Source organism: Canis lupus, chromosome 17 (genome assembly GCF_003254725.2).
Source record: "Canis lupus dingo isolate Sandy chromosome 17, ASM325472v2, whole genome shotgun sequence".
NCBI lineage: Eukaryota > Metazoa > Chordata > Mammalia > Carnivora > Canidae > Canis > Canis lupus.
Genome location: NC_064259.1, coordinates 49006553 through 49033054, shown reverse-complemented (window position 1 = coordinate 49033054; position 26502 = coordinate 49006553). Strand labels below are relative to the sequence as shown.

Here is a 26502-nt window from a genome sequence, read left to right as displayed (position 1 = left end):
GAGGCCGCGAGCCGCCCCGACCGGCCCGGCCCGGCCCTCGCCGCGGGGATGCCTGCGCGGAACCTGCTGCTCGGCGAGCTCCAGGCCCTTCCCGGCGCGGAGAGCCTCCGGACGCCGCGGGGCCGCCCCAGCAGCGCGCCCTTCTTGCCCAGCCCGCAGACGCCGAGGTCCTCGCACTGCCCCTCGGGCCCGAGGTAGGACAGCTCCCTTCCATCCCCACCGCCCGCAACCTGGCTTCCCAACTGGGGAGTGGGGGTTTCTCCCTCCAGAACAGGGGAGACGTGGAGGGACATGAAGAGCGGCGTCGTTCTCAGGTTTGCGTTTTATTTTATTTTATTTTATTTTTAATGAATTTATATATATATATATATTTAAGATTTTATTTATTTATTCATGATAGACATAGAGGGAGAAAGAGGCAGAGACACAGGCAGAGGGAGAAGCAGGCTCCATGCAGGAAGCCTGATGTGGGACTTGATCCCGGGACTCCAGGATCACGCCCGAGGCCAAAGGCAGGCGCTAAACCGCTGAGCCACCCAGGGATCCCCAGGTTTGCGTTTTAGAAAGATCGTTCGGGCTCCTGCGAAGAGGAGGGGCTGTGGGGGGGACTGACATTGGAGACGGGGACAGAAGTTCTGAGGCTACCACGAAGGTCTGGGTGAGATGTGAAGCCTCCACCAGAGCTGGGGCAGCAGGATGGGGGACTGGGTTTGGAAACTTGGGAGGGGAAGGGAATGGAGTGAATGGATCCGGAGGCCAGGGTGAGAAAGGAGCCTGGCTTGGACAGTGCGGTGGGTGAAGGGGACCGACAAACTCAGATTTTGTTTTTTGGTGGGGGGTTTGTTGTTGTTGTTGTTGTTGTTGTTGTTGTTGTTGTTGTTGTTAAGATTTTATGTATTTATTCACGAGAGACACAGAGAGAGGCAGAGACACAGGCAGAGGGAGAAGCAGGCCCGATGTGGCACTGGATCCCAGGACCCCGGGATCAAGGCCTGAGTGGAAGGCAGATGCTCAACCGCAGAGCCACCCAGGTGCCCCGACAAACTCAGGTTTGGATGTGCCTGGGTTTAAGGTCCCTGCAGGAGGACATGGCCCAGCAGAAAAGTAGGCTGGAGCCACCCACCTTGGAGTCCTGCGAATGTAGTGGAAGCTGCCTCCTTCAGGACGGGTAAGATTGTCCAGCAAACCTGCCCCACCTCTAGAGTAATTCAGACAGACGTCAGAGCCAAAACCGGACCAAGCCCTTTCTCTCACTAGCAGTGTATTTTTGCGGCATGGGGTCGGGTATGCCCCGCAGGCTTCACCAGTACTTGTCCAGCCTACGCCCAAGTTCACGGTGTTGCATTTGGATAAGTGGGACAGACCGACAGTTGCTCTTGAAAGTGATCACCTGAATCCATGCTTAATTCATTCCAGTATTAATGGAGTGACTTCTGTGTTTGGGGTCTCATAATTTCTCCTTTGGATTACTCCAATAACTTCTTACATCTTTTGCTTGATTTCTTAAACATCAGGGTTGGTGTGGGATTAGAGATAACCTGCTAACTTTAAATTTTTCTTCACTGTTGTAATTAAAACTACCACAAATATTTTTTTCCCCGGGTTATGTAGTGAACCCCCTTTGCTCCTCAGACCAGGTGGCTCAGATGAGGTCGACCTATCCCCAGCTTCAGGAGTGGTCCCATGACCCGGGGCTGGCCAATCAGTCACGGATTGGTTTGGGTTGGTCACATGATCCGAGCCAGCCCATTGAGAGCTGGTCTAGAGACAAAACTAGAGATGGCCCTTTACCACTGAGTTGCTAAACTGTTAGAGAGCCTACTGCTGGCTGCCATCTTTACAATCTTTACAATCGTGCATGGCACCCAGTTTGTAAATGGAGTAGATACAGAAGAAGGAGCTAGAGACAGATGTTTGACACTGTGTGTCAAGTGGTGCCAGAAACGAGCACTAAAGTCGCTTCAGTTGGTTGGGTTTGTCACTTGTAAGAGACCCACGTTAGGCTCACTGATTTGTATTTGCAAGAATTCCCCCTTTATTGAAAATCAGTACTTTTGCTTATCCTCAACCTTCCTCTTCCTCCTAATTTCACTATTGCTCACATTGTTAGGGGTATTTTGGATCATTGGTCTTGCCCTAGGATCGTTCCCTTTGCATCTCTACACTGCTGTCAGAGCCGTCTGAGCTGAAAACCTGTCCATTGCTTGCTTATCTAAAATCCTTCTGACTCTCCATCACCTACTGGCAAAAACCTAAGTTCTTTGATTTAACCCCTACCTCCCTGTCCAACTGAAATCCACCCTTCAGTAATACTGGACAGCTGGTCCCTCCCTGTACAAGCTATGCTACAAGCTTGCTTATGCCGTGACCTGTCTTATAAGAAACTTCAAGCCTTGTCTTCTCCAGGCAGCCACCTCTGATTGCCCCACAGTAAACACAAGAGCTCACAACTTGTGCATCACATTTATTGCACATATGGCCCTTCAGAGCTACCAATTTATGTAGGTGTGTTTTTCCCAGTGGTTCCGAAGTTCCGCCACAGGGTCTTGATTCTGTCCGCTTTGTCAGCTGCCCAGCGTGGCATGAACAAAGAGTGCACACACTAGGATTACCAAACAGAGCTGACAGTGATTTAGCCACTCTAGCTCCGTAGTGTGAATTTGAACCTTTTTAGGAAAGGATTTGCAGAATAGTCTCACCAATCTTGGGCTTCCATATTTATTCTAACTAAACATAAAAAGTTACCTCAAGTTACCCTTGATGATAGAAGCAAATAAAGGGCCAATTTTACTTTTTTATTATTATTATTTTTTAAAAGGCCAGTTTTACTTTGTTATGATTAAAAATGTCATAGCTTTAGTCCCAGGAAATGGGTCTATTCCTTCTGCATTTTATCCTTTTTGCCCTAAACTTGAGATTCTCTTATCTTTTATCTTCACTTATATTGGTTCATTGTCAACTCCCAGCTTTCATACTTATATTTACATCTGAACTAATCACAGAAAAAAGTCCTTCAGGAGGATCTTTTTGGATACTTTTTTTTTTTTTTTTTTTTACCTCATAGGTATGCTTATAGTCATTTTTCTAGACCCTCCTAGCACACCTGAACACATGGAATTTTTACAGATGCATCCCAGAGGAACTAGCTGGACTCACTATGAACTCGCTATGTGAAGTCAGAGCATTTGTGCCACCTTCTGAAAAACACTGAAAAATTCTTAACATACCTCTCAGTTCCTGCCCCCTTCCTAGGTGGCTGTAAGGATTAACCTGCTGAAGACTCCCCTAACAGGTAGGTTTCCCTAAAGAAGTGGTATTCAAAGCGCTCATCAGGCACAAGAAAAGAGGTGGGCCAGAATCTGAATCAATAATCGACTTCCTTCACTTTGCAAATATGGTACAAAAAATATCAGTTGGGTTAAAACAGTGTGCCCAGAAACTTACATGCTAGTGAAAACTCCCTTATCTTTTCACAGAGCAGGAACAAAAAAGTCAGAGCAGGAGCCAGTCCAAACTTTTGGCACATCCAGCATCAATTTTGCTGTGAACTCTAAACCTCCAAGTAAAATCCAGAAAACCCCAGCCTCTCTGGCAGCCAGGACAGAGGTATATGACCAAGGATCTACCAAATTTGAGGCGCCCATGTTTTGTTTCTTTTTAAAAATTTGGCACCCATGTTCAGTTTTTATTAGGAAGACACAGCAAAGGAAGACAGTTCTAGGTAAATTTTTAAATTCTAGTCAGGACTGATGCATCTAGTTTTGAGGAGGCCCTGGCCCAGAGACTGACATCTAGTGGCCAGCAATAATGGTGCAGGCTGTAGTGTCCATTCCAAGCCCTTCAGCAAGGAGTTATTAGCTAGGGGGCCCGAGACACGGTTTAGGCATCGTTCTGGCTGTGTAGCTTTGAAGCCTGACTCTCGCACTCCCAAAGATTATTTGGGCTACTCTACGACTCATTTATAAAGTTTAAAATAACTTTCAGGGCAGCCTTGGTGGCTCAGCGGTTTAGCACTGACTTCAGCCCAGGGTGTGATCCTGGAGACCCAGGATCGAGGCCCCTCGTCAGGCTCCCTGCATGGAGCCTGCTTCTCCCTCTGCCTCTATCTCTGACTCTCTCTCTCTCTCTCTGTATGTATGTCTCATGAATAAATAAAATCTTTTTAAAAATATATAAAAAAATAAACTTAGCCATTGGACACCCTTATGTTTTTGTGAGTGACTTTAATCCTATCGAAATATTACCAAAATCCAAAACTGATCGAGTTTATTTGTATCTTCTACAAAACAGGAGTATTAACCCACATTATTTAGCCACATTAACTTCTAAACTTTAATCAAAAGGTCAAAACAATTCTACCATTGCTATCTTGTTTATTCATGAGAGACACAGGCAAGGGGAAAAGCAGGCTTCATGCAGGGAGCCCGATGCGGGACTCCATCCCAGGACTCCAGGATCACATCCTGGGCCTGAAGGCAGGCGCTAAACCCCCTGAGCCACCCAGGGACCCCTAGCATTGCTATTTTGAATTAAAATGGGGCACCTGTGATTTGGACCTCTAAAATTAGTATTTCTCCTACTGTAATAAAAACTGGCTGATTGGGGTGGGTGATGTCTTATAGATATGCTGAGCACTCAGTTCAAGGTCAGAAAATCTTGAGTCCATTCTCCCCTCTTCCCTTTTCTCAATCTCACAACTAGAAATATGCAAAAGAGGTCAGCTTGGTTAGTGCAGGAAGAGATTATGAATTTGTCCGGGATGGGTTTTAGCCACTATAGTCATAGGCGTAGTTTGTTTCTTGGGGAGTCAGGACCTGGTATTACAGAATATTTATTTAGAGACTTCCCTTTCCTCTAAGAGTTGAGGAAACATTTTAGCTACTAAATAAGCAAAGACCATCTTCTAGAGAAGCAAAAATCTTGTTTTACATTTAAATAGAAATAAGTGTGCTGAGGGGTACCTGAGTGCCTCAGTAGGCTTTGTGCTTGACTCTGGTCGTGGTCTCGGGGTCATGAGATCCAGCCAGTGTCGAGTCTGCTTGTCTCTTTCCATCCCCCTCTGCCCTTCCCCTCGCTCAGGGGTACTTACATGAGTACTCTCCCCCTTTCAAATGAGTAAAAACTTAAAAAAAAAAAAAGTGTGTTGAGACACAAACTTTAATCAGTCATTTCTTTTCATATATTTTATTCTGATGAAGTTACAAAAGTAGATACAAAATACTTTCTTTAAAAGTACAATTAACTGACTTAGAAAAATAGATAAAGCTCCTAAAGGTTTAAAAATACAACATAAATTTTCATGTAAAGAACACTTAAAAATATTTTAGATGGTAACCAGGACTAACTTATGCAAACTATTTTTGATGTAGACCAAACAAAAATGTTCTACAAAAAACCTATAGCACACTGGTAATCCATTTGGATTTACAGAATACTTGTTTGGAATGGAATTTGAGAATGAGAGAAAACCCTAGTGGATTTCAATGCAGTTGCTTCAATAAAGTCACTGTTATCACAGATAATATCATCCCTCTAAGCCATTTATAGTCTGAAATATCAAAATCTAATGTGAACACACAGGATGACTGACGGACTATTTTGCCTCTTTGCCAGAATTCTACAATAGTAAGAATCAAATCCACACACTGAACTGGTATCAGGAAAAAATAACATCCCTGTTGAAAGGGCTCAGCCAGCATTTGTCAGGGCAGGGTTCTCTGGCAGGAGACCATCTCCTGTGGCCAGGAAGGTAACACAAACACCAGGACTACTGCTGCTCAGAAATAGATTTCTAAGACTTGTGCTCTTTGGGGCTGATTTGTTTATGCTGATGAGATAATGATATGACGTTCAGAAGCTCCACTTCTAGTATAACCTCACTGTTCAGAGAGAAAGCCAATGGTATCATCAGAAAACCTCAACAATGTTTGCAAAAGTTAAAATCACCAGTGGATTGCTCCCCTTGCCACTGCACTGCTAGGAAGGCTTTCCTTTTGCTGTCAAAGTCATGAGTACAGATTTGCATTTCTCAAATAGGCAGCTACCGAAGCTAGGGCTATACAAGTCTAAGATGGAACTATTTGTTGCTGGCAGCCCTCTAAAAATCACTTTATTCACAGTCTGGAGAATAAAGGAGACATTTGGCTATCAAAACAAAAACCGTAGTTATGAGTAAGTTTCAATATTTAAACAAAAATCTGCACATCGTGGTCCAATAGTTTTTTAATGGCCCAGCAACTAGGCACCATAGGACTACCTGCATAATTTAGCAAGCACTCTCCATGACTGTACCCAGGGGTGAGGAGCCGTGGTCAGACATTGACAGGAGGTCAGTGGGGCTGACTTAGAGGGGCAGGGAATGTGGTATACAGGCAGACCTCAGACACAGAGAGATAAGTCACAAGGAAGACGAGCCCAAGACAGTTGGATTTCTTCCAACTCTTCTCAAAGGCTGCTCTCTAGCCTGGTCAGGAGGGCCTCATCCTCTCCCCTTCCTCTAGTTTTCTTGCTCTCTACTCTCTGGCTTTAGATGTTAACAAGTAGTGTTAACGTAATGGTTAGGTGCATTGTTAGTTAAGCCTGATTAGCCTGGGAGCCTGGTAATGTGTTATTATTATTTTTTAAAAAGGATATTCTGAGTCTCAAATTACCAAAAACTTTTTATTTATGTCTAGCATGTGACCATCTTTGGTTTATTTTGGGAGGGAGTCACAAAGAGAGAGGATTTCTATCACTGAAAATAAATGGAGAAAAGTGAGAACTCCTTTAAGAACCATGTGAAATATGAGTAATGATGGAAAGTACAACCCTAGTTGAAAAAGAAGATTTCATTTCTTGAAGACTTAATTAAAGCCAAAGTCTAGAGAAACCTGCTTTCTTGTTCATAAATGATCAACACAAACACACAGAACTCCTGACAGGTACCTTTGGATAAGCTTAAAACATGGACTGTGGAATGTTTCAGAGGGCTTTTCTTTTTTTTTACAAGGGGTTATCACACTTTTTTTTTCTTTCTTTTTTTTTAAAACAGGCTCTATTACCATGCAGGGAGCCTGACGTGGCACTGGATCCTGGGTCTCCAGGACCACACCCTGGGCTGAAGGCAGCGCTAAACTGCTGAGCCACCCGGGCTGCCCCTATCCCACTTTTTAATTCCTGGACAATGATGTATGGTTTCAACCTAAATAAGATGAAAATTTTGTTTCCTGTAAAATTCTGCATATCTCGATATGAAATTGAGTTATTATAAAAATGGAGTTCCTAAGCAATTCTTTTCTTTATATTTAAGTGGACTAATAAAAATAAATTTAAAAACCTAACCAATCTAACCTTTTATTAAAGCCACCAAGGGAGTTGGTGAGCACTCTGCAAAAATCCCAGGTATGAAATCATACAGAATGCTGATGGACTTCAAGCAATACCAGCTGGGCAATTTGGCGGTATACCTGTGCCCAGTACATTCTTGACAGGTAGCTGGCGTTTACTAAATCTTAGAAACCTAATAAAAATTAGACCTTTTATTTCACTAACAGGGAAGACTTTTTTTTTTAACCCCAATAGAAACAGAAGAATTTCAAGTTTTGATACAAAAACAATTATAACAGGATTAAGTACAACCTTTGACTACTCACAGAATGAAGTAAGAATTTATACTTATTTCTCCCATTTTGTTTCCTTTACACACACACACACACACACACACACACACACACACACACAAGCACACCAAACTTTAAATTGTGTTATAAAATGTATATACCTTCAAGGTTTTTTATTATGGTCTTCCTTAAGTTTTATCAATGAAGTTTGGGCATTTCTACACTACTCTTAACTAAGTCTCAAGTCACGATAAAAACAAAAAGAAGTAATTCTTGTTTTTGTTTCAAAGGACACTCAAAATAATCAAGTACTCTGAGTACTTTCTCCCATTTTCTTCTCCGGGATTTCAAGGGCTCTGAAAAACAACATGAATGAAAATAGTGGTTCTGACACCTAAATTTGTCATAATTTGTTTGAGTTTTCTTTTTCTCAGACAAAAGCTACCTATTAAAATTAATCTAAATGAAGCATTTCAAAATAAAAATGTACAAGATTACCTTACATGCCTTAAGAAAATTATTTCTGATATACATACTCCTAAAACTTTAGATAGTTTTATGTGAATAAAATCCCAAATAAAGATTAAAAAATAAAGTCATTTTAGAAATAACTCTGGTTACTCCCATACCATATGGGTCATATGAGGATTTAAACTGTAATCATGGATTTTGAAAAAATAAACATATATATATATATTCTTATCTATAAAAACACTAGCATTCAAACTTTAAAACGTTATCCAAAGTAACACAGAAATGTTCTAAATCTTAAGGAAACTTAAAAAAAACCTCTTCTATTTGTAAATAAAAGCAGAATAGAACTGATCTGATTGTGTTATTAGGTAATTTGTTCTGGAAACTTGTTAATAAAGTATTGGTGGAAAGTCTCAATAGCCATTATATGCTGTCATGTGACACAATCATTTTCTTCAGTAAAATAAGTAAACTAATAGACTACATGTTAGTCATCACATATGATAACCAAGTATAACTCTGACAATAACAAGAGTGGTCACACAGTGCCTCAAATTTAGCTGTATCTTGAATTTCTCACTGAAGTGATTAGGCCAATCTACCTTGGGACAATTTTATCAGTAGACACAAACTACAGGTGTCTTTTTTCCTATTTTCTTGAAGTCTGTATCACTAGTTTATCAGAGATAGCAATAAGATAGCTCTAGCAGATGAAGCAAGAGGGCAACTGTATTCTAGAAGAAACATTTATCTGTCTTTCGATCCAAGCTTCTCAATTAATTCCTGAAGAGGTGCCAACTCACGCCTATCAATCAGATTAAACTCCTAAAAAGAGAAGAAAAGCAAAATTTTAAAATAGGCCTAAAATTAAAATTCCATAAATGTCTTCAGAGAAGGGATTCCCAACCCTGGTTTTCCAAAATCCAAAAAAAAGAAAAGATGACATGATCTCTCTGAACATTCTAAAATGGGATCATTTTTACACATTTTTTAAAATACAAGAGACTTAGCAAATAAGCAACTGTATATTAGCATGATCCTCACTGTGTAAAACATTAAAATTAAAATTGTATATATGTTTGCATTTACATGGAAATTATCTTAACCTAACACAATGAACTTGAGAGTGGCCACCTTCCGGGGCAGTGGACCTTTGCCTTTCATAGGTCTATACTATACCTACATCTATACTATAGCCCTACTACAACTCTGTCCTTTATCTGTATCTAGATCCACTGTGTATCTGTATCTATATACCTGCATCAGCACCTATACTCTCTACATCCATGCCATGCAACAACCTCAGAAGGCAGACAGAGAAGAGCACAGTACATTTTCCTCTGTGTGGCACAATATAATTGAAATACACAGTATCTACTATAAAACTACTGGCTTTTCTGTCAAAAAAACAGCTATCTGGGTAGGCGTATATACATTTTGCATATAGAATTATATATCTCTAAAGTTGCTAAAGGAGTACCAATTCTTTAATATCTTTTTCAAACAATGCCAATTATTTTGATTTTAAAGAGTTCCAATTCCAATAAAGGGCCCATAAGGAAAAAAGCCACATCTTTGAAGGAGATGGTCCTTTTTAAGTTTCTAGCTGCTGACTTCATAAGACTTGACCTGAAATGAGACTTCTGGAAACTTAAACCAAGACAGCAGCTAACATGTTCTTCCAAAAGTTTCTCTCCTACACATAGACTTCTTATAAATAAACCAACTGCAGACATTTTCCCATAGCGTCCCTTCATGGAGCAGGAGGAAATGGACAAGCTATCCTGGAGTTTTGGTGCTCCCTGTCCTATCCTAACCAGAGAACTGGCAGGGCAGCCAGAGGCAGACGGCCTAAAATGGGGGTGATGCTCTCTCTGTTGTGATGCCCACTAATGAAATAAACAACATGGAAAAGAGAAAAGAGAGACCTCTGCTCATACTTTGCTCTACATCTATAAATTAGACAACTCTATAAATTGCTCTAAATTAAAATTACCAAATGAGACCAAGTCAAAGGACAAAGAAGTGAACATGGTTCAACTTACCTGAACAAAGAAAATAAAGTGCTTAAAGGAGGTGTTGAGGTGAGCCTCCTCTTGCAGCTGCATCACAGAATCAAAGTGCTGGTGATAAATATGGGCATAAACCCGGAAGAGACGCTTCAGAATGGTCTTTGCCACAGACATAAAGTTTTTGGGAAATGGGACACCTGTAATCAAACACACATATCTATCAATTGGTCTTTTATCTAATTGAACAGCAGGAAGTTTAGAAGCTGCCATAAGCAACACATGCATGTATGCATGTGTGACACAAATGCACACATTTACAAATATAAACCTATTTTCCATATACATTTTTTAAAAGAGAGAAAAAAACCCAAACATAAGGATGCCTGGGTGGCTCAGCAGTTGAGCATCTGCCTTTGGCTCAGGGTGTGATCCTGGAGCCCTGGGATCGAGTCCCATATCGGGCTCCCTGCATGGAGCTTGCTTCTCCCTCTGCCTGTGTCTCTGCCTCTCTCTCTCTCTCTCTTTCTGTGTCTCTCATGAATAAAATAAAATCTTTAAAACAAACAAATGTAAGTATAGAGGTATTCTCACATAGCACACTATTTTTGACTGCCTTAGAAGAACAGGCACAGGCATTAGGTTTATAAGATGCTGCTGAATCCAAGTTAAAATAAACATAATTTTAGCTGTTTAATACTTAAGAGTTTCTTAAGATTAAATGCAACAAGTATTTTGACTATAAATAAAAATTTTTGTAATGCTTAATTCTAAAAATAAATTTTACACACACACATTCAACAAGGAATGAAAACTAAGCAAAAGGAAAAGACATTATAAACTACTGACTATGGATAAAAAGTATTTTATCTTCTGAATTACTCTGAAAACCACTTTTCTTTCTTAAATTAGGAGTCTGCAATTTTTTATCTTTTCAAAGTGCTATTTTCATTTTCCTGTAATACAAGATAGGGACAAGTTTCCTGAAAAAGGGAGGAAGAGCACCTCACTATTTTGCAAGAAAATAAACGCTTCCTTAGGAAAGAACCAGGAAAGGGTTTGGTAATCTCTCTCCAGTGGTTCACTGGGGATGTGACTGTTCATATTCCTGAGAATTCCAGCTGACATGATCAAAGTCTTGGGAAAAAGGGACAGGAGAAAGACAATACAAGTGGCACGGAGTACAGTATATGAACATATAAGAGGGCATCAGCTTCCAAAATAACCCAGATCAGATAGCCTTAAAGGTTATTCCACAACACTACTCAAGAAACATTTTTTTCTTCAATCTTTCAGAAAACAAGGGTTAAAACACTTTCTCCTTTCCTGTATTTAAATTTATTTCTTAACTAGTCCTTAAAAGCCTGGAATTTAGTGTATTTTGCTCTTGCAAGCTAATTTTTCTGATCCCCCCTTCCCCAATCTTGGCTAACAACTGATATTTACATTTTTAAAAACTTTCTTCCTTTCCTTTCCTTATTTCTATTTCTTTCTATTTCTTTATTTATGGTAAGCTCTACACCTAACATGAGGCTTGAACTCATGATCTCCCAAGATCAAGAGTTACATGCTCTACCAATGGAGCCAACCAGATGCCCCCAACAACTAGCATTTCAAACATTATTCTGGAACCTGTAGGCATGTTTTTCTGGACTAGGGTCTTACGCTCGCATATTGAATATGGATTTTTTTAAGATTTTATTTATTTATTCTTGAGAGAGCGAGAGAGACAGACACAGGCAGAGGGAGAAGCAGGCCCCATGCAGGGAGCCCGATGTGGGACTCGATCTCGGGTCTCCAGGATCACGCCCTGGGCCGAAGGCAGACGCTAAACCACTGAGCCACCTGGGCTGCCCTGAACATGGATTTTTAAGTCAAACTCCTCTCAGAATTTACAAATATGCATCTTGTTAACAAAAGGAACAGTAATAATTTGGTTAGTTCAAAATGAGTCATTAACAGTTCTAACTAGTAAGAATAAATAACTGGCAGAAATAGGATGTGGTTAATAGCCTAATTGAGGGGGGAAAGGATTCCAGAACATAGGCTAGATTACTGAAGAATGGAAAGCTGAGAAAATAATAAAATTTTAAGTATTCTTTGTCTTTCATAAGAGGGAGATTTTAATGAATAAAAGGATAGAAGTAATTTGTCTTAAATCAAGCACTTTCCAAGCTGAACTGAACAGAAATATTCAAGCACAGTCAATATACAATAAAGAATCCATAAAAAAGGAAATAAAAGACTTAATAATAAAACAGAAAACCCGACGAAAAGCAAAGAGACCTGGTGTAACATGATACAAGTTTTTCTCCCAAGAGAGCCACTGATTAGGCCACAAAAAGGAATCTGCTATGGTCTGAATATGTGCATCCCCTCAAAATTCCCATGTTGAAAGCCTAACCACCTAGGTGATGCTATTAGGAGGTGGGGCTCAGAGGTGATTCAGTCACAAGGGCAGAGCCCTCATGAGTGGGATTAATGCCCTTATAAAAGAGGCCCCAGAGAACTTGTGCGGGCTCCTTCTACCAAGTGAGGACGAAGCAAGAAATCAGCAGTCTGCAACCCAAAAAGTTGGTTTTCACAAGACCTGACTATGCTGGCACCTTGATCTTGGACTTCCAGCCTTCACAACTGAGAAGTTTCTCTTCACGAACCATCCAATCTCTGGTAGTTTTGTTATTATAGCAGCACGAACAGAAAAGACAATCCAACATGTCATTTGTAAGACACACTCAAAATGAAAATGAAAAGATTGAACTCATCCATAAATACCGATGACAAAATCTTAATCAAAATATCAGCAAATAAAAAATACTCTTCCAGTAAAACATTAAAAAACAAACAACACAGAAAAAATTTTATGGTAACCAACAACAGACACTGGGAAAGTATCATAAAACTCAACAACCACACCTGATTTTTTAAAGATTCACATACGTCTAACCAAAAGTAAGATTCCTGCTTAACGCTGAAGTACTAGAAGCACCTGCATAAAAGTAAGGAAACAAGAAAAAGGACGTCCTGCCACATCATCTCCATTACTCAGCACTACTCTGGGGCAAGTAGGTACAAGTTACACAAGAAGCATCCCGATCAGAAAGGAAGAGGCAAAATTAATATTAGCTTAATATGATGTGATTGAATACTTAAAAACTCAAGAAAACCAACCCAAAACAACTGAAACAGTAAGAATCTGATGGCCAATTTATTTGGAAATTTTATATAAAAAATCAATAGCTTTTCTACATACTAAACAATAACCCATTTGGAAGCCAGGTATCATTTTTATTGATATTATATATATATATATATATACACACACACACACACATATATATATTATACACAAAAAGTCTAGGAACAAACTTAAGAAACTTGAAGACTTGAAGGATTAACATATAGCTAAACTGCTGAGCCACCCGGGCTGCCCAAGAATAAAGATTTAAATGTAAAAATAAAACCACAAAAGTACTAAATGAAAATAAGGACAAATATTTTTATAATCTTGAAGTAGGGAAAATCTTTCTAATCATTGTATTAAAATCCACACAATGTAAAGGAAAAATTAGTAGAACAAAATAAGAAAGTTATATACAAGCAAGAATACCTCATGAACAAAATAAGACATATGGCAATCAAGGAAAAAACACATATGACATTTATGTCAGAGCTAATCTTACCAAAGGATAGGAACAGAAAAAAATGAGTAAAAAATGAGTAGCCAACCGCAATATTAGTGAAGAAACATGGGCAGATACTGGTTACAATCTTTCTGGAGAGGAATTTGGCAGTCTTCATTACAAATTTTTTTTTAAAGTAATAGTATTAAAAAGAATGCAACATATTTATCAGTTAAAAAGGAAAACAATTCAACATTAACTCACCAATCTTAGAAGGAAAAAGAGTTTCATCATCAAGCTGATCCTGAACCCAAGTCATCAAATAGTCAATGTATTTTGGTGCAGAACATTTGATTGGCTTTTTAATATTAGTACCATCTGCCCAGTGATATTCGTATCTGGAGAGAAAAAGATTTTACTGATAGTTTTCAAAAACAGTAACAAATGTACAACTTGCAATCAAAGTAGGTCTACATTTTGTCAATAGAAGTTACATATAACTTTAGTAAATTACCTCAAGTTCTACTGAAGATCACTCAGATTTCCCTATAGAATTTTTTTTTTAAAGATTTATTTATTTATTCATTCATGACAGAGAGAGAGAGAGAAAGAGAGAGAGGCTGAGGGAGAAGCAGGCTCCATGCAGGGAGCCCAACCCAAGACTCGATCCTGGATCTCCAGGATCACACCTTGGGCCAAAGGCTGTTGCTAAACCCCTGGGCCACTGGGGCTGCCCTATTTTTTTTTTCCCCTACAGAATTATCCTGAAATAGGATAGGTATAATTAGAAGAGAAAGGGAGGATAATGTGGCAGCTGACAGTGCCAAAATGGATGTTTTAACACAGCCCTGGGAATAATAAAGGAACACACATTCCTGGCAGAGGGTGCTAAGGGCTGGTGAGAGACTGATGGGATATGCCTCATATCCTACAACAGCTGGCCATCAAGGTATCGACAATACAGTCAAGATTATAAGATTGTTTCCTGGAGAGGGTACTAAAGAAATACCCTTAGGCACGCATCTTTTTCACCTTTCCTTTGCTGAGCTAGAATGCATAATAAGACTTCTGCAAAACTTCACTGTGTGAAGCATTTAAGCCATTAATAAGTTTGTCTTATTTACTTTATTTAAATTTCTTCTAAGGAAGGTTCAGGAATAACAACACAAAATAAAAACATCCCTTCAAAATACTGTAATTAGAAATAGAACTAGAAACTCATTGGAGGGATCCCTGGGTGGCGCAGCGGTTTGGCGCCTGCCTTTGGCCCAGGGCGCGATCCTGGAGACCCGGGATCGAATCCCACATCAGGCTCCCGGTGCATGGAGCCTGCTTCTCCCTCGGCCTGTGTCTCTGCCTCTCTCTCTCTCTCTCTCTCTCTCTGTGACTATCATAAATAAATAAAAAATTAAAAAAAAAAAAAAAAAAGAAACTCATTGGAGACCTTTTCTTTCCTTTATACCTGCAGCATATTCAGGGAAGACAATTTTTTCCCAAGGGGTAAATGTCTTAATACCATGTATCCCCATATAAAATTAGTCCTTTATTATCAGAAAAAGAGACTGGAAAGAAGAAACACTAAAACATTAATCCTATCACACCTTGATGTGTGTGATAACACACATTAACATTATGGGTGATAAAGTGTTCCATGTTTCTTAATATTTCTTAAGATTTATTATAATCAAATTTCTTATTTATTTGAGAGAGAGAGAGAGAGAAGGCTCAAGTGCATGCATGAGTGGGGCGGGGGTGGGGGGTAGAGGGAGAGGAATCCTCAAGCAGACTCCTCGTTGAGCACAGAGTCAGATGTGGGGCTCAATCCCATGACCCTGAGTTCATGACCTTAGCCAAAATCAAGAGTCAGCCACTTAACCAATTGAGCCACCCAGGTGCCCCTATAGTCAAAATTTTTCAGTCTAGCATCTTTAAGCCAGATAATTAAAGCAGCACAACTTGGAAATAATTAACACTAAATAAGCACAAGGAAAAAACCTGAACGTTCATTACTTACTATAATGCAATTAAATACTAAGTACCACATACCAAAGTATTTAATAAGAAGTAAAAGCTTATAAGGGAAGTATTCAGGAACTCATAAAATTGAACTGCTTGTACACAAGTAAATAGATAAAAAAATATATATAAAGTCTTTATTATTTAATTTATATCAATTACTGATTAGCTTTACTTAGCATTTCAAATACCTATATAATAGGCAGTATATGTACCTGGGACCTGCAGACATGACTGGACAGCTTGCTTCAGTGCAGAATTCTGTAATAGTTCCATATAGCATGTTGATCTGGTTGAAGAAATCCACAGCTGGAAAGGTAATAGCAGAATTGTGTTAAAATGTTTGTGCCACCACAATAAAACATCAGACCTCTCAGTTGAAAGAAAAATGGACAATGCCTTCAAGTTCTTGTAAAATCCTCAATAGATTCGATAATACAGGGATAGTGCAAATTCCCTTCTCTTTTTAAGTTGTCACACTTAACTTTTAATATATATTCACTTTAATACAGGAAGCTTTTAGCCAGCATAGAACAGCAGGAAAATAAAATCTTGGCAGTAATTCTAACTTAATAGTGACTATTATATTATTAGAATATATAATTTGATTATATCCAAGGGAATGAAAATATCCATCACTTCTTTTTTTTTTTTTTTTAAAGATTTTATTTATTCATTCATGAGAGACACAGAAAGAAAGAGAGGCAGAGATACAGGCATAGGGAGAAGCAGGCTCCATGCAGAGAGCCCAACATGGGACTCAATCCAGGGTCTCCAGGATCATGCCCTGGGCAGAAGGCGGCGCTAAACCGCTGAGCCACCCAGGCTGCCCTATCCATCACTTCCTATTGATCTGAACCAGACTATACCATTTGTGTCAGAAAAAAGCAGAGAATATTGTAGAATATACTGTGAAGGAGAAGGTGTATCAGCTGTATCAACAGGCATTTAAAATATCTTTTCAAAAAAAAAAAAAAAATCTTTTCAGGGATCCCTGGGTGGCGCAGCGGTTTAGCGCCTGCCTTTGGCCCAGGGCGCGATCCTGGAGACCCAGGATCGAATCCCACATCGGGCTCCCGGTGCATGGAGCCTGCTTCTCCCTCTGCCTATGTCTCTGCCTCTCTCTCTCTCTCTCTCTCTCTCTCTCTCTCTGACTATCATAAAAAAATTAAATTAAAAAAAAATCTTTTCATAAAAAACCTGAAGCCTAACACATATTGAAGATATAAAAAGGATATGGGGGAAAAAAGGGACATGGAATAATGTCCCTTGCCTTGGAGACTCCAGCTGACTAAAGGGACAAAACTGAAAAGAATCATAAACACAACACATATGAGTTCAGAGAAAAGGCAGCATCCTGAGGGGTTGTGGCAGTCAGGGAACACTTCCTATAGGAGCTTCAGCTATATATGAAGGAAAATATGAGGAAGGGGGTAAGTAATGAGCTTATCTGAGTCAAATGTTCCTCTGCAAAGACACCCACATAAGCCTTGGAAAGTTTTAAAAAACGTTCTAGTTCCCCATCTAAAGGAGTACCTAAAAACAACTAGGGTTTTTCCATGTTTCTTAAAAAACAAATAGATAAAAAAGCTCCATCTTCCAAAAAGAATTTTATATAAAACTCCCCCACTTATAAATCTTCCTCTTAAAAAAAAAAAAAATTAAAATTTAAAAAATAAATAAATAAATCTTCCTCTTTTTTAGTCACGTTTCTAAGAAAGTAATACTTAGGCATTCAATATTCATTCAAAACAAAGAGTGTGCCCAGATGGTGTGCTGGTTTATTGGTCTAAAGCAGCTATTCTCAAAATGTAGTCCCGGGATTCCCCGGTTTCAGGGGGACATCTGTGAGGTCAGAGCATTTCAACTGCTCTTTCCACTCTGGTTCTCCCAGGAGGCACGGTGGAGTTGTCCAGAAGCTCCTGATGTGGGACATTATAAGACTGAATGTGGAAGTGGACAGGACAATCCAGTTGTCTCCTATGAAGCCAAACATGAAAACAAATTTCCAAACATGTACAACAATGCCACACAGAACACTAAAATTCATTTTGGAAAATGGTCATTTTTCATAAAAATATATTTATGTTAACATGCAGTGGGTTTATTGTTATTTTTAGATGAATTAAAAAATAGGTATTTAAAGTTTCTCAGTTTTAATTTCTAACCCAGTATCACTAGATACAACCTACATAATTAAACACTCTTTGGGGTTCTCGGTAATTTTTTAGAGAATATAGGGATCCTGAGGCTAAAAGGTTTGAGAACAACCTATCTACAGCAAAAAGTCTCAAAGAAAAATCAAAGGCTAGAGAAGGCCAATGATGCCTTCAGAATAACAGATGATAATTTGAGTTAGGTTAAAAGAACAGAGGAAGGTCTTTCCTGAATATATAATGTTTTGCATGGTTCACATATCAAAAGACCTATAAAAACATATAGAGATTAATCTTAATCCCAACCACTCTAGCTTCCCCCTACATATATATAACCACATTACTTTTTTTGTCTCCTGCCCCAAGCACCTATCCTTATACAAAAGATATCACATAGTTCTGCATCTTGTTTTCTCTCTCTCTCTCTTTTTTTTTAAATATTTTATTTTTATTTATTCATGAGAGACACTGAGAGGCAGAGACATAGGCAGAGGGAGACTCAGGCTCCTTGTGGGGAGCCCAATGTGGGACTCAATCCCAAGACCCTGGGATCACGCCCTGAGACGAAGGCAGACACTCAACCACTGAACCACCCAGACATCCCTTATTTTTTCTCTTGTAATATGAATAACAGCTTTTTAATGTGCTGAAAAAAACCTAAAATTTTTCTTAATATGGCTACTAAAAAGTTTTAAATTACATTTGTAGCTCACATTATACTTCTATTGGACAGTGTTAATCAAAGGAGTGATTATCAATAGCTGAATAACACCACATAAAAACAGGTGGACACCAGGGAAGACACTATGGACACTGTTGGAAGTATATGCCACCACTTATAAGGTAGTCTTACAAACAAATAAAATCGGGATCCCTGGGTGGCGCAGCGGTTTGGCGCCTGCCTTTGGCCCAGGGCGTGATCCTGGAGACCCGGGATCGAATCCCACATCAGGCTCCCAGTGCATGGAGCCTGCTTCTCTCTCTCTCTCTCTCTCTCTCTCTCTCTCTGTGACTATCATAAATAAATAAAAATTAAAAAAAAAAAAAAAAAAAACAAATAAAATCAAACCTGAATTTGAGCAAAGCTCCAAATCTGTGCTAATGTGGGAGCCACTAGCCACATATGGCTACTTACATTAAAATTCAGTTCCAGTCACACTAGCCACATTTCAAAAGCTAAATGGCCACAGTACAGACACAGAACATTTGCATCATTGCAGAAGTTCTATTGGACAGTGCTACTCTAGAGCTAACATTTACAAGGAAATAAAAGGAAGAGCAGAACATGATAATGGATGCCCTGGGGATACAATCAACAAAATTCATACTATGGTAAACAAATGAACTGGTTTCTTCAACAATAGCAACAAAATAGCAAGGAAAAAAGACTGCAATGAGGAGGAACCTGTGAATTAAGAGATTCAAGAAACACTGCATATATGGCTTATTAGTCCAGATTTAAACCAACCATCAATTTTTTTAAAAAAGAAACATTTAGAAGACAATCAGGGAAAATGTGAACACTGACTAGATATTTGTTAACATAAAGAAATGGCAGTACTGTCATTTAAAAGGGGGAGTTGTTGTCTTTTAGAGAAGGAATATTCATAGATGAAATAATATATTTGGGATTCACCTCAAAACAATCAGGGTGAGGTGGGCTGGCTGTGTCTCGCTGCCAGTGTGGAATAAGCTAGGGGAGAGACAGGAGGAATGGGGAGAGGTGAGGAGGGGATGGAGGTGGAAAGGGAGAAATTAAAATGAGAAGAAAAAAAAAATAATCAGGGTGACATATAGAAGCATGAATTGGCCGCAAACCAACTGCTAAAATGGATGCCCAAGAATTCACTGTTCTAGTTTCTCTACTTTTGTATGTTTGAAGTTTTCCATTAAGAAGTTTAAAAATAAAAATAAATAAATAAAATTAAAAAAAAAAGAAAAGAAGTTTAAAAATTCCTGGAACATCTGAAAGTTCCTAACAGATTTAAACCTTATCACCCAGCACTGATCTCACCTCAGAAATGATCGCCTCAAATAGTCAAATCTCTAGCCTCAGTATATATAACTTTCCATGTCATGCCTGCATTTTCTTGTACTTGAGTGACTTACAGCTCATGGGTCCCACCCGTTTTCTCTCAATTTCCTTCTGACTACTCCTAAGGCACAACAATCAAGTGACTGCCCATAGAACTCCAAATGACTTCTGTGTATGGGCAGGCAGATGAGCGCTGCTGGGGGTGGTGGGTATGATTGTGACGATGGGCTCCCTACCAAGTCATGGTCCACCAGAGGCAGAATTTTATATTCCAATCTTTTATTTCACCCTACCACTCAACATTTCTCCTCAGTGTCTCTATCCAACCACACAAGCTATACAACCAAGTATTCTGAAGAGAACAAAAACAGTTTTGGATGTATTTGTGTTTATGAATTTCTTATAGGTAATCCATTATACTACAACAGTTATTTATACCTGTAAAAAATAACAAAAAGATTTTAGCAAAATGTTCCTATAAATCAGCAAAACTGAATGTTATTAAAAACTTACTGTTAACAGCAATCCATTCATTGAGGTCCTCTCCCTCTGGCAACATAACAGCTTGTCTCAGATTCCCGCTTCCTAGAGTTGCTTCTGCATGTTTTAAGAGTTCATACTGATGAGAGCCCTCAGGGATATTCTTCTTTGGTTTGAATGTTTTAGAAGAGCGGCTGCTGCTATTAGATTGAAAGTAAAAATATATTAATTTTTAGGGCTGAAAGCAGAATGGCATAATTTTAGGCATATAAATCGTTCTGAAAATAATAAAAAAAAAAAAATTCCTGAAAAGTGCCAGTATGAGGAAGGGGTGATGATCATAAAAAAATGCTTTAAAATTTTTTCCTCACATAGAATCAGGATTAGCAATACAACTTCATATAGAATGCAATTTTACTGTGTCTCATGAAGTAGTCTGGTGTAATAAGATTCTAGTCTTTGATCTGCCACTAGTTCTGACTGTCTGAGAAAACGAACCTCCTTTTGACCTCAATTTCTACCTATAGAAAATGGTGGGAGAGGAAGGTAGCCCTAAGTTTTGAATAGCTCAAAAATCCAGTTTTCTGTATCAAAATATCTGTGATGCCATCAAAGCAAACCACAGAAGTGACACTAACATTTTATTTTTATTTATTTTAAAGATTTCATTTATTCATTCATGAGAGACACAGAGAGGCAGAGGGAGAAGGAGGCTCCCCGTGGGGAACCAGATGCCGGACTCAATCCCACAACCCTGGGATCACGACCTGAGCCAAAGGCATAAGCCCAACCACTGGGCTACTCAGGTGTCCCATGACACTAACATTTTAAAGTTATTAGCAGGGAAAATAAATGAGAGACAACTGGTTACTGGGGAAAAAACATTTTTACTCATCTCACACCATCTGCAAGGAAGCTAACAGAATATGAAACCCAGAAAAAATGGAGGGATTTCTAATCATAAGAATTAAAATTTCCGTAACAAAGAGACAAAAAAGTACTCACAACATATATTACAAAGTAGTAAAAAAAAAAAAAAAGGGTATTAACTACATATTAAAAGGCTTCTATAATTTGTTAAGAAAAAGGAAAAGGACCCTTTAGAAAAATGGGACACCTGGGTGGCTCAGTGGTTGAGCATGTCTTTGGATCAGGGCATGATCCTGGGCTCCTGGGATAGAGTCCCTTATTGTGCTCCCTGTGGGGAACCTGCTTCTCCCTCTGCCTGTGTCTCTGCCTCCCTCTCTGCCTCTCATGAATGAATGAATGAATGAATGAATGAATGAATAAATAAATAAATCCTTAAATAAATAAATAAATAAATAAATATCTTTTAGAAAAGGAAAAATGGGCTAGAGATCAATAGGGAATTCAGAAATAAAAATACAATGGCCAATGAACATTTGAAAAACTATTCAATTAAAATTGTATTTCTTCAATGTGTCAGATTAAGTGACAACTATATTAAGTGTGAGCTAAGTACAGGGAAATTAATATTTTAATACACTTGGTGAGGGCAGTCCCGGTGGTTCAGTGGTTTAGCACCACCTTCAGCCCAGGGCATGACCCTGGAGACCAGGGATCGAGCCCCACATCGGGCTCCCTGTGAGGAGCCTGCTTCTCCCTCTGCCTGTGTCTCTGCCTCTCTTTCTATGTCTCTCATGAATAAATAAATAAAATCTTTTTTTAAAAAAGTAATAATAATATACTTGGTGAAGGTGTAAAGGGTATAATATTTTGGGAAGGCAGTATCTATAAATAGTATCTATAAACAAGGAAATGCTCCCAATTCGTCCCTTCTACTTCTAAGTATCTCTCCTAGATATGAATAAGGATGTGAAAAAAAAAAAAAAAGAATAAGGATGTGTTTCTCAAGATTGGTTTTAACAGTGAAAAATCTGGAAATAATCCTAACACTTATTAGAAGAGGAATAATAAGTTTGATATATCCATAACATGGAATACTAGTTTTTTTAATGTTTTATTTTTTTATAGATTTTATTCATTTATTCACGACAGACACACACACAGAGAGAGAGAGAGACACAGACAGAGGGAGAAGCAGGCTCCATGCAGGGAGCCTGATGTGGGACTCGATCCCGGGTCTCCAGGATCACACCCCAGGCTGAAGGCGGCACTAAACCGCTGATATCCACCTGGGCTGCCTGGAATGTTAGTTAAGAACAAGTTAAAGCTACATGTATTCACATGCCAAGATCTAACGTCATTTGAGATCCTATTAAAGGACAAATGTACAGCGGAAGCCCATTTTGTAAATATACAAAAAGTGTCCAAAAGGGGCACCTGGCTGGCTCAGTCAGTAAAGCATGCAACTCTTGATCTTGGGGTTGTTAAGCCCCACACTGGGTGTAAAAATTATTGTTTTTTTTTTTTTTAAACAAAACAAAACAAAACAAAACAGGGGATCCCTGGGTGGCTCAGCAGTTTAGCGCCTGCCTTTGGTCCAGGGCGCACTCCTGGAGTCCAGGGATCGAGTCCCACATCGGGCTCCCAGCATGGAGCCTGCTTCTCCCTCTGCCTCTCTCTCTCTCTCTCTCTATATATATATATATCATGAATAAATAAATAAAAATCTTAAAAAAAATAAAAACAAATAAAAACAAAACATGAAATGATTTCTCAGGATTTAATATGATCATCTAAATTAATACTTTTGTCTTCAAGTGACATCAAAACAGTGTAAATGATCCACAGAATGGGAAAAAATGTTTGCAATTCATAGATGTGATAAAGGACTTGTATCTAAGATAAAGAATCCTTACAACTCAAAAACAAAAACAAAAAACCCAATTTAAAAATGATCACACAGGGGATCCCTGGGTGGCTCAGCGGTTTGGCACCTGCCTTCAGCCCAGGGCGTAACCCTGGAGACGAGGGAACGAATCCCATGTCGGGCTCCCTGCATGGAGCCTGCTTCTCCCTCTGCCTGTGTCCCTGCCTCTCTCTCCCTATGAATAAATGAATAAAATCTTTAAAAAAAATGATCACAGAATTTGAATAGACATTCTAAAGAAGATTTACAAATGGCCAATAGCATACAAAAAGATGCTGACCTTCATTAATCATTAGGAAAATGCAAAGTAAAATCACAATTAGGTAACATTTCACATCGACTTGGGATTACTATAATCAGAAAGACTACAAGTGCTACCTACAGTGTGCGTAAACTGAAACTCTCACACAGTGCTGGTGGGAATGCAAAATGGTGCAGTGCTCTGAAAGTTTGGCAGTTCCTCAAAAGATTAAACCAGTTACCATATAACTCAGCAATTCCACTTCTACATATATATCCAAGAGAGGAGAACATACACATCCAATACAAAAATCTGAACACAAAAGTTCATAACTACATTATTCGTAATAGCCAAAAAGTGGAAACTCAAATGCCTGTCAACAAAACAGTTTTTTTAAAAAACAGCCTCACGTTTTAATCCTAAAAGTAACTAAGCAGGTGAGCACCCACAAACAAACCCCTAACTAAACATTAACTCATTAAAAAAAAGACCTTGGGGGTGGAGGGAAAGTTTGTTCCAGTAATATAGAGATTTACAATTACATCTAAATCATACAAACTTTCAGACATGGTAATCACACTGTGTTGATCATACTCCTAAAAATATAATCGAAAGGTGGGAAAAAAGGATTTGAACAAAGATACTCTCAGTAGAGCTATTTTATAATAACAAAATACTAGATAGAATCCAAATTTGTGTATTGGTTTGATAAGATTTCAAATCCACTTGTTTATGACTTAAGTGAAATTTGTTTTAATCCACTTGTTTATGACAAACACCAAAAAAAGTCGTTTTCATATAAGAATGAGGTAAATATGAGGTAAATAGTGTCGAGATGTCATCATCTCATCTGTTCTCACCCATAACTCAGTAGTTTGGCAGCTGAAGCGGCCCTGCTGGGGCTTATCAGTGAAAACTTACGAAGAAGCAAGCATGACAAGGAGACACTTTGACTATAAATACCAAGAATTTGTGAGGAGTAGTTGAGAGTGTTCCGTCTGGACAAGGTGACACTTGGCTGATCTAAACGGCTTTCTTAAACCTTGGGGCAACCGGCCCCTGCCAGGCAAATGCCCAGTCCAGAAGGAAAACCCACTTGCTGGTCAACACCAGCGCCATGGTTGCCTGGCAACAAGGGACTTTTACTTTAGTGCTGGCAGCTGGACCTCAGCTCTGGGTTGGCTAAGCCCAACCCCTCTCCTCAGTACCAACTCCTAGAAAGGAGCACCTCAACTAAACGTGGGCTTGCTTTCTTTTATCTCTCCTTGCCCGGAAAAACAGTGTACTTAATCTATCAATGACTCGGGAGTATTTCATTAGTTTGTTGAGACATGATCCGGTATGCTACTGGCCTGTGAAAATCCTACAGCAAACCTTTGTTAAATAAATTGCTGGCAAAGACAAACTCAGTCTCTGAGCATAACCTGCCTCCCAAAGCAAAACATCCTCACATTAAGGAACTAGATAAATTCTCGTTACAGAACACTATGTGCTTTAATAAAATCTAACAAAAATGTCAAGTATGTGTGTGATGGATGTGTCCTCAATCACACAGCATGTATTTAAGTAATGTATCAGGTAGAAAGAGCCTTCTGAAAATAATGAGGTGCTGGAGAGATGCTTCCCAAACCTTTAACATGCTCAAGAATCATCAGAGAATTTACAAAAGTTTCCGTTTAAGACTCATTTGGGCCCCAGGCCGTATCTCTAAAACAGGATTCTACCCAGAAAATTTAATTACACAAAGTCACAACGCTGCCTGGCTGGCTCAGTCAGTAGAGCATGCGACTCTCGGTCTTGGGATCGTAAATGTGAGCCCCACGATGGGTGCAGATTATTAACTAAAATCTACACAAAATCGCAAAGTGGACTGACTGAATCCGAGTTGGACAGAAGTCTGCAAGCAAGGCGGCAGCTCAACTTGAAGCTGCTCAAGCTGTGGCACTCCACGTTTTCCTGGGGCAGCGTTTTTCCGCGGGGGTAACTTAATACCGAAGATATTAAAACGTGACATAATAACGGTGGAGTAAAAAGCTAAGTCAGCAGGGATCGGGACTGGAAAGCTCCAGACTTAAGGGGAATCGGGAGCCCAGCTGCGGGGCTCCGGGCTCCGCCCCCGGGTCGTCCCTCCGCCCTCAGCCGCGCTGGGGCGGAAAACTTTGGAGGCACTGGCGGCCTCGGGGCCTCTCGACTCCGCAACCCACTCGCTCCGCTTCCCCCGCCTCGACCTTCACCTCCATCTGCCAGGGCCCACGTCCGGGCCTCCCGCGCGGCCCGCGGGGGAGGAGGTGGGAGGGGGAGGCAGGCGTCCGCCGCTCCGCCCCGGCCCCCGGGGCCCGGCCCTCGCCTCTGGCTCCGGTAGCCCCTTCCTCGCCCTGGCTCTCGGCCTTCAGCCCGGGGACCCTCAGCCCGGCCACACTCACAAGAGGAAGCTCATCTTCTATCCTCGGAGGGGAGGGGCCGCTGGCCCCCGCCGCGGTCTGGATTCGGAGCCCGCGCGGGAACCACGAGGAAGCGGCCAGTCCTCAGCTCGCGGCCAGCGGAAGCACCGGGCGCCGCAGCTCTAAACCGGGGGTCTAGCCGGTGCAATTGCGGCGTCGCCTCCCCCACCTCGCCGACCCGAAATGCGGAACCAGCAAAATCTCGCGAGCGAAGGCTTCTGCCCGCCCCGCCCCTGCGAAAGGGCCTCGGCGCACCCCTCTTCGCCCCGCCCTCCCCCAGAGCTCAGCCAATCAGCGGCCTCCCAGCCGGGACTTCCTCTCCTGGAGGCACGGCCAGGTCGTCGTCCCTGGCTTGGGGGAGTGGCTCACCTTCTGCTTGGTCTGGGTGTTTGCTCTTGGATTGTGGGCATCCTCTCTATAGGGCAAGGGGTTTCTAAAAGCGCTGCAGTTTTTTTTTAATTTTTTTTTTGATTTTTAAGTTGAGATGTAATTCACACAGCATGAAATTCACCCTTTAAAAATGTATACTCCAGTGATATTTTTCCTCTATTCAGAGTTATGCAACCATCATCTCTAATTCTAGAATGTTTTCATCACCCTGAAAAGAAGCCCATTAGCAGTCATTCTCCTTCCTC

At 40.1% G+C, this 26502-nt stretch overlaps 1 protein-coding gene and 1 long non-coding RNA gene across 4 annotated transcripts; one reads left to right on the top strand and one right to left on the bottom strand.

Annotated features, from left to right (window-relative positions):
- The first annotated feature begins 1 nt into the window (after position 1).
- Positions 2–5651, top strand: LOC118351137 (uncharacterized). Of its 2 annotated transcripts, XR_004805999.2 has the most exons (4): positions 2–314; positions 401–550; positions 912–1168; positions 3127–5651. It is a non-coding gene; the product is annotated as an uncharacterized LOC118351137 (long non-coding RNA). The 2 variants fall into 2 exon arrangements; XR_007403071.1 differs by having other exon boundaries at positions 401–1168.
- Positions 5169–26087, bottom strand: MOB1A (MOB kinase activator 1A). 2 transcript variants are annotated; one of them, XM_025453613.3, is made up of 6 exons: positions 25850–26087; positions 20425–20588; positions 15936–16029; positions 13969–14102; positions 10118–10281; positions 5169–8897 (listed from the first exon to the last, which is right to left on the bottom strand). In XM_025453613.3, the coding sequence occupies exons 1-6, from the start codon at positions 25861–25863 to the stop codon at positions 8820–8822; spliced, it is 648 nt and encodes a 215-aa protein (XP_025309398.1). In that variant the 5' UTR covers positions 25864–26087; the 3' UTR covers positions 5169–8819. The 2 variants fall into 2 exon arrangements, with proteins under 2 accessions (XP_025309398.1, XP_025309397.1); XM_025453612.3 differs by having other exon boundaries at positions 20425–20591; positions 25850–26086.
- Positions 26088–26502: the final 415 nt, after the last annotated feature.

Excerpts from the sequence above, each read along its gene's own strand:
- MOB1A (XM_025453612.3), bottom strand. Across the intron at positions 14,103-15,935 it reads GTCATGTCTGCAGGTCCCAG|ATACGAATATCACTGGGCAG; the intron begins GTACATATACTG and ends TTTTCTCTCCAG. Across the intron at positions 10,282-13,968 it reads TCTTTTTCCTTCTAAGATTG|GTGTCCCATTTCCCAAAAAC; the intron begins GTGAGTTAATGT and ends GTTTGATTACAG.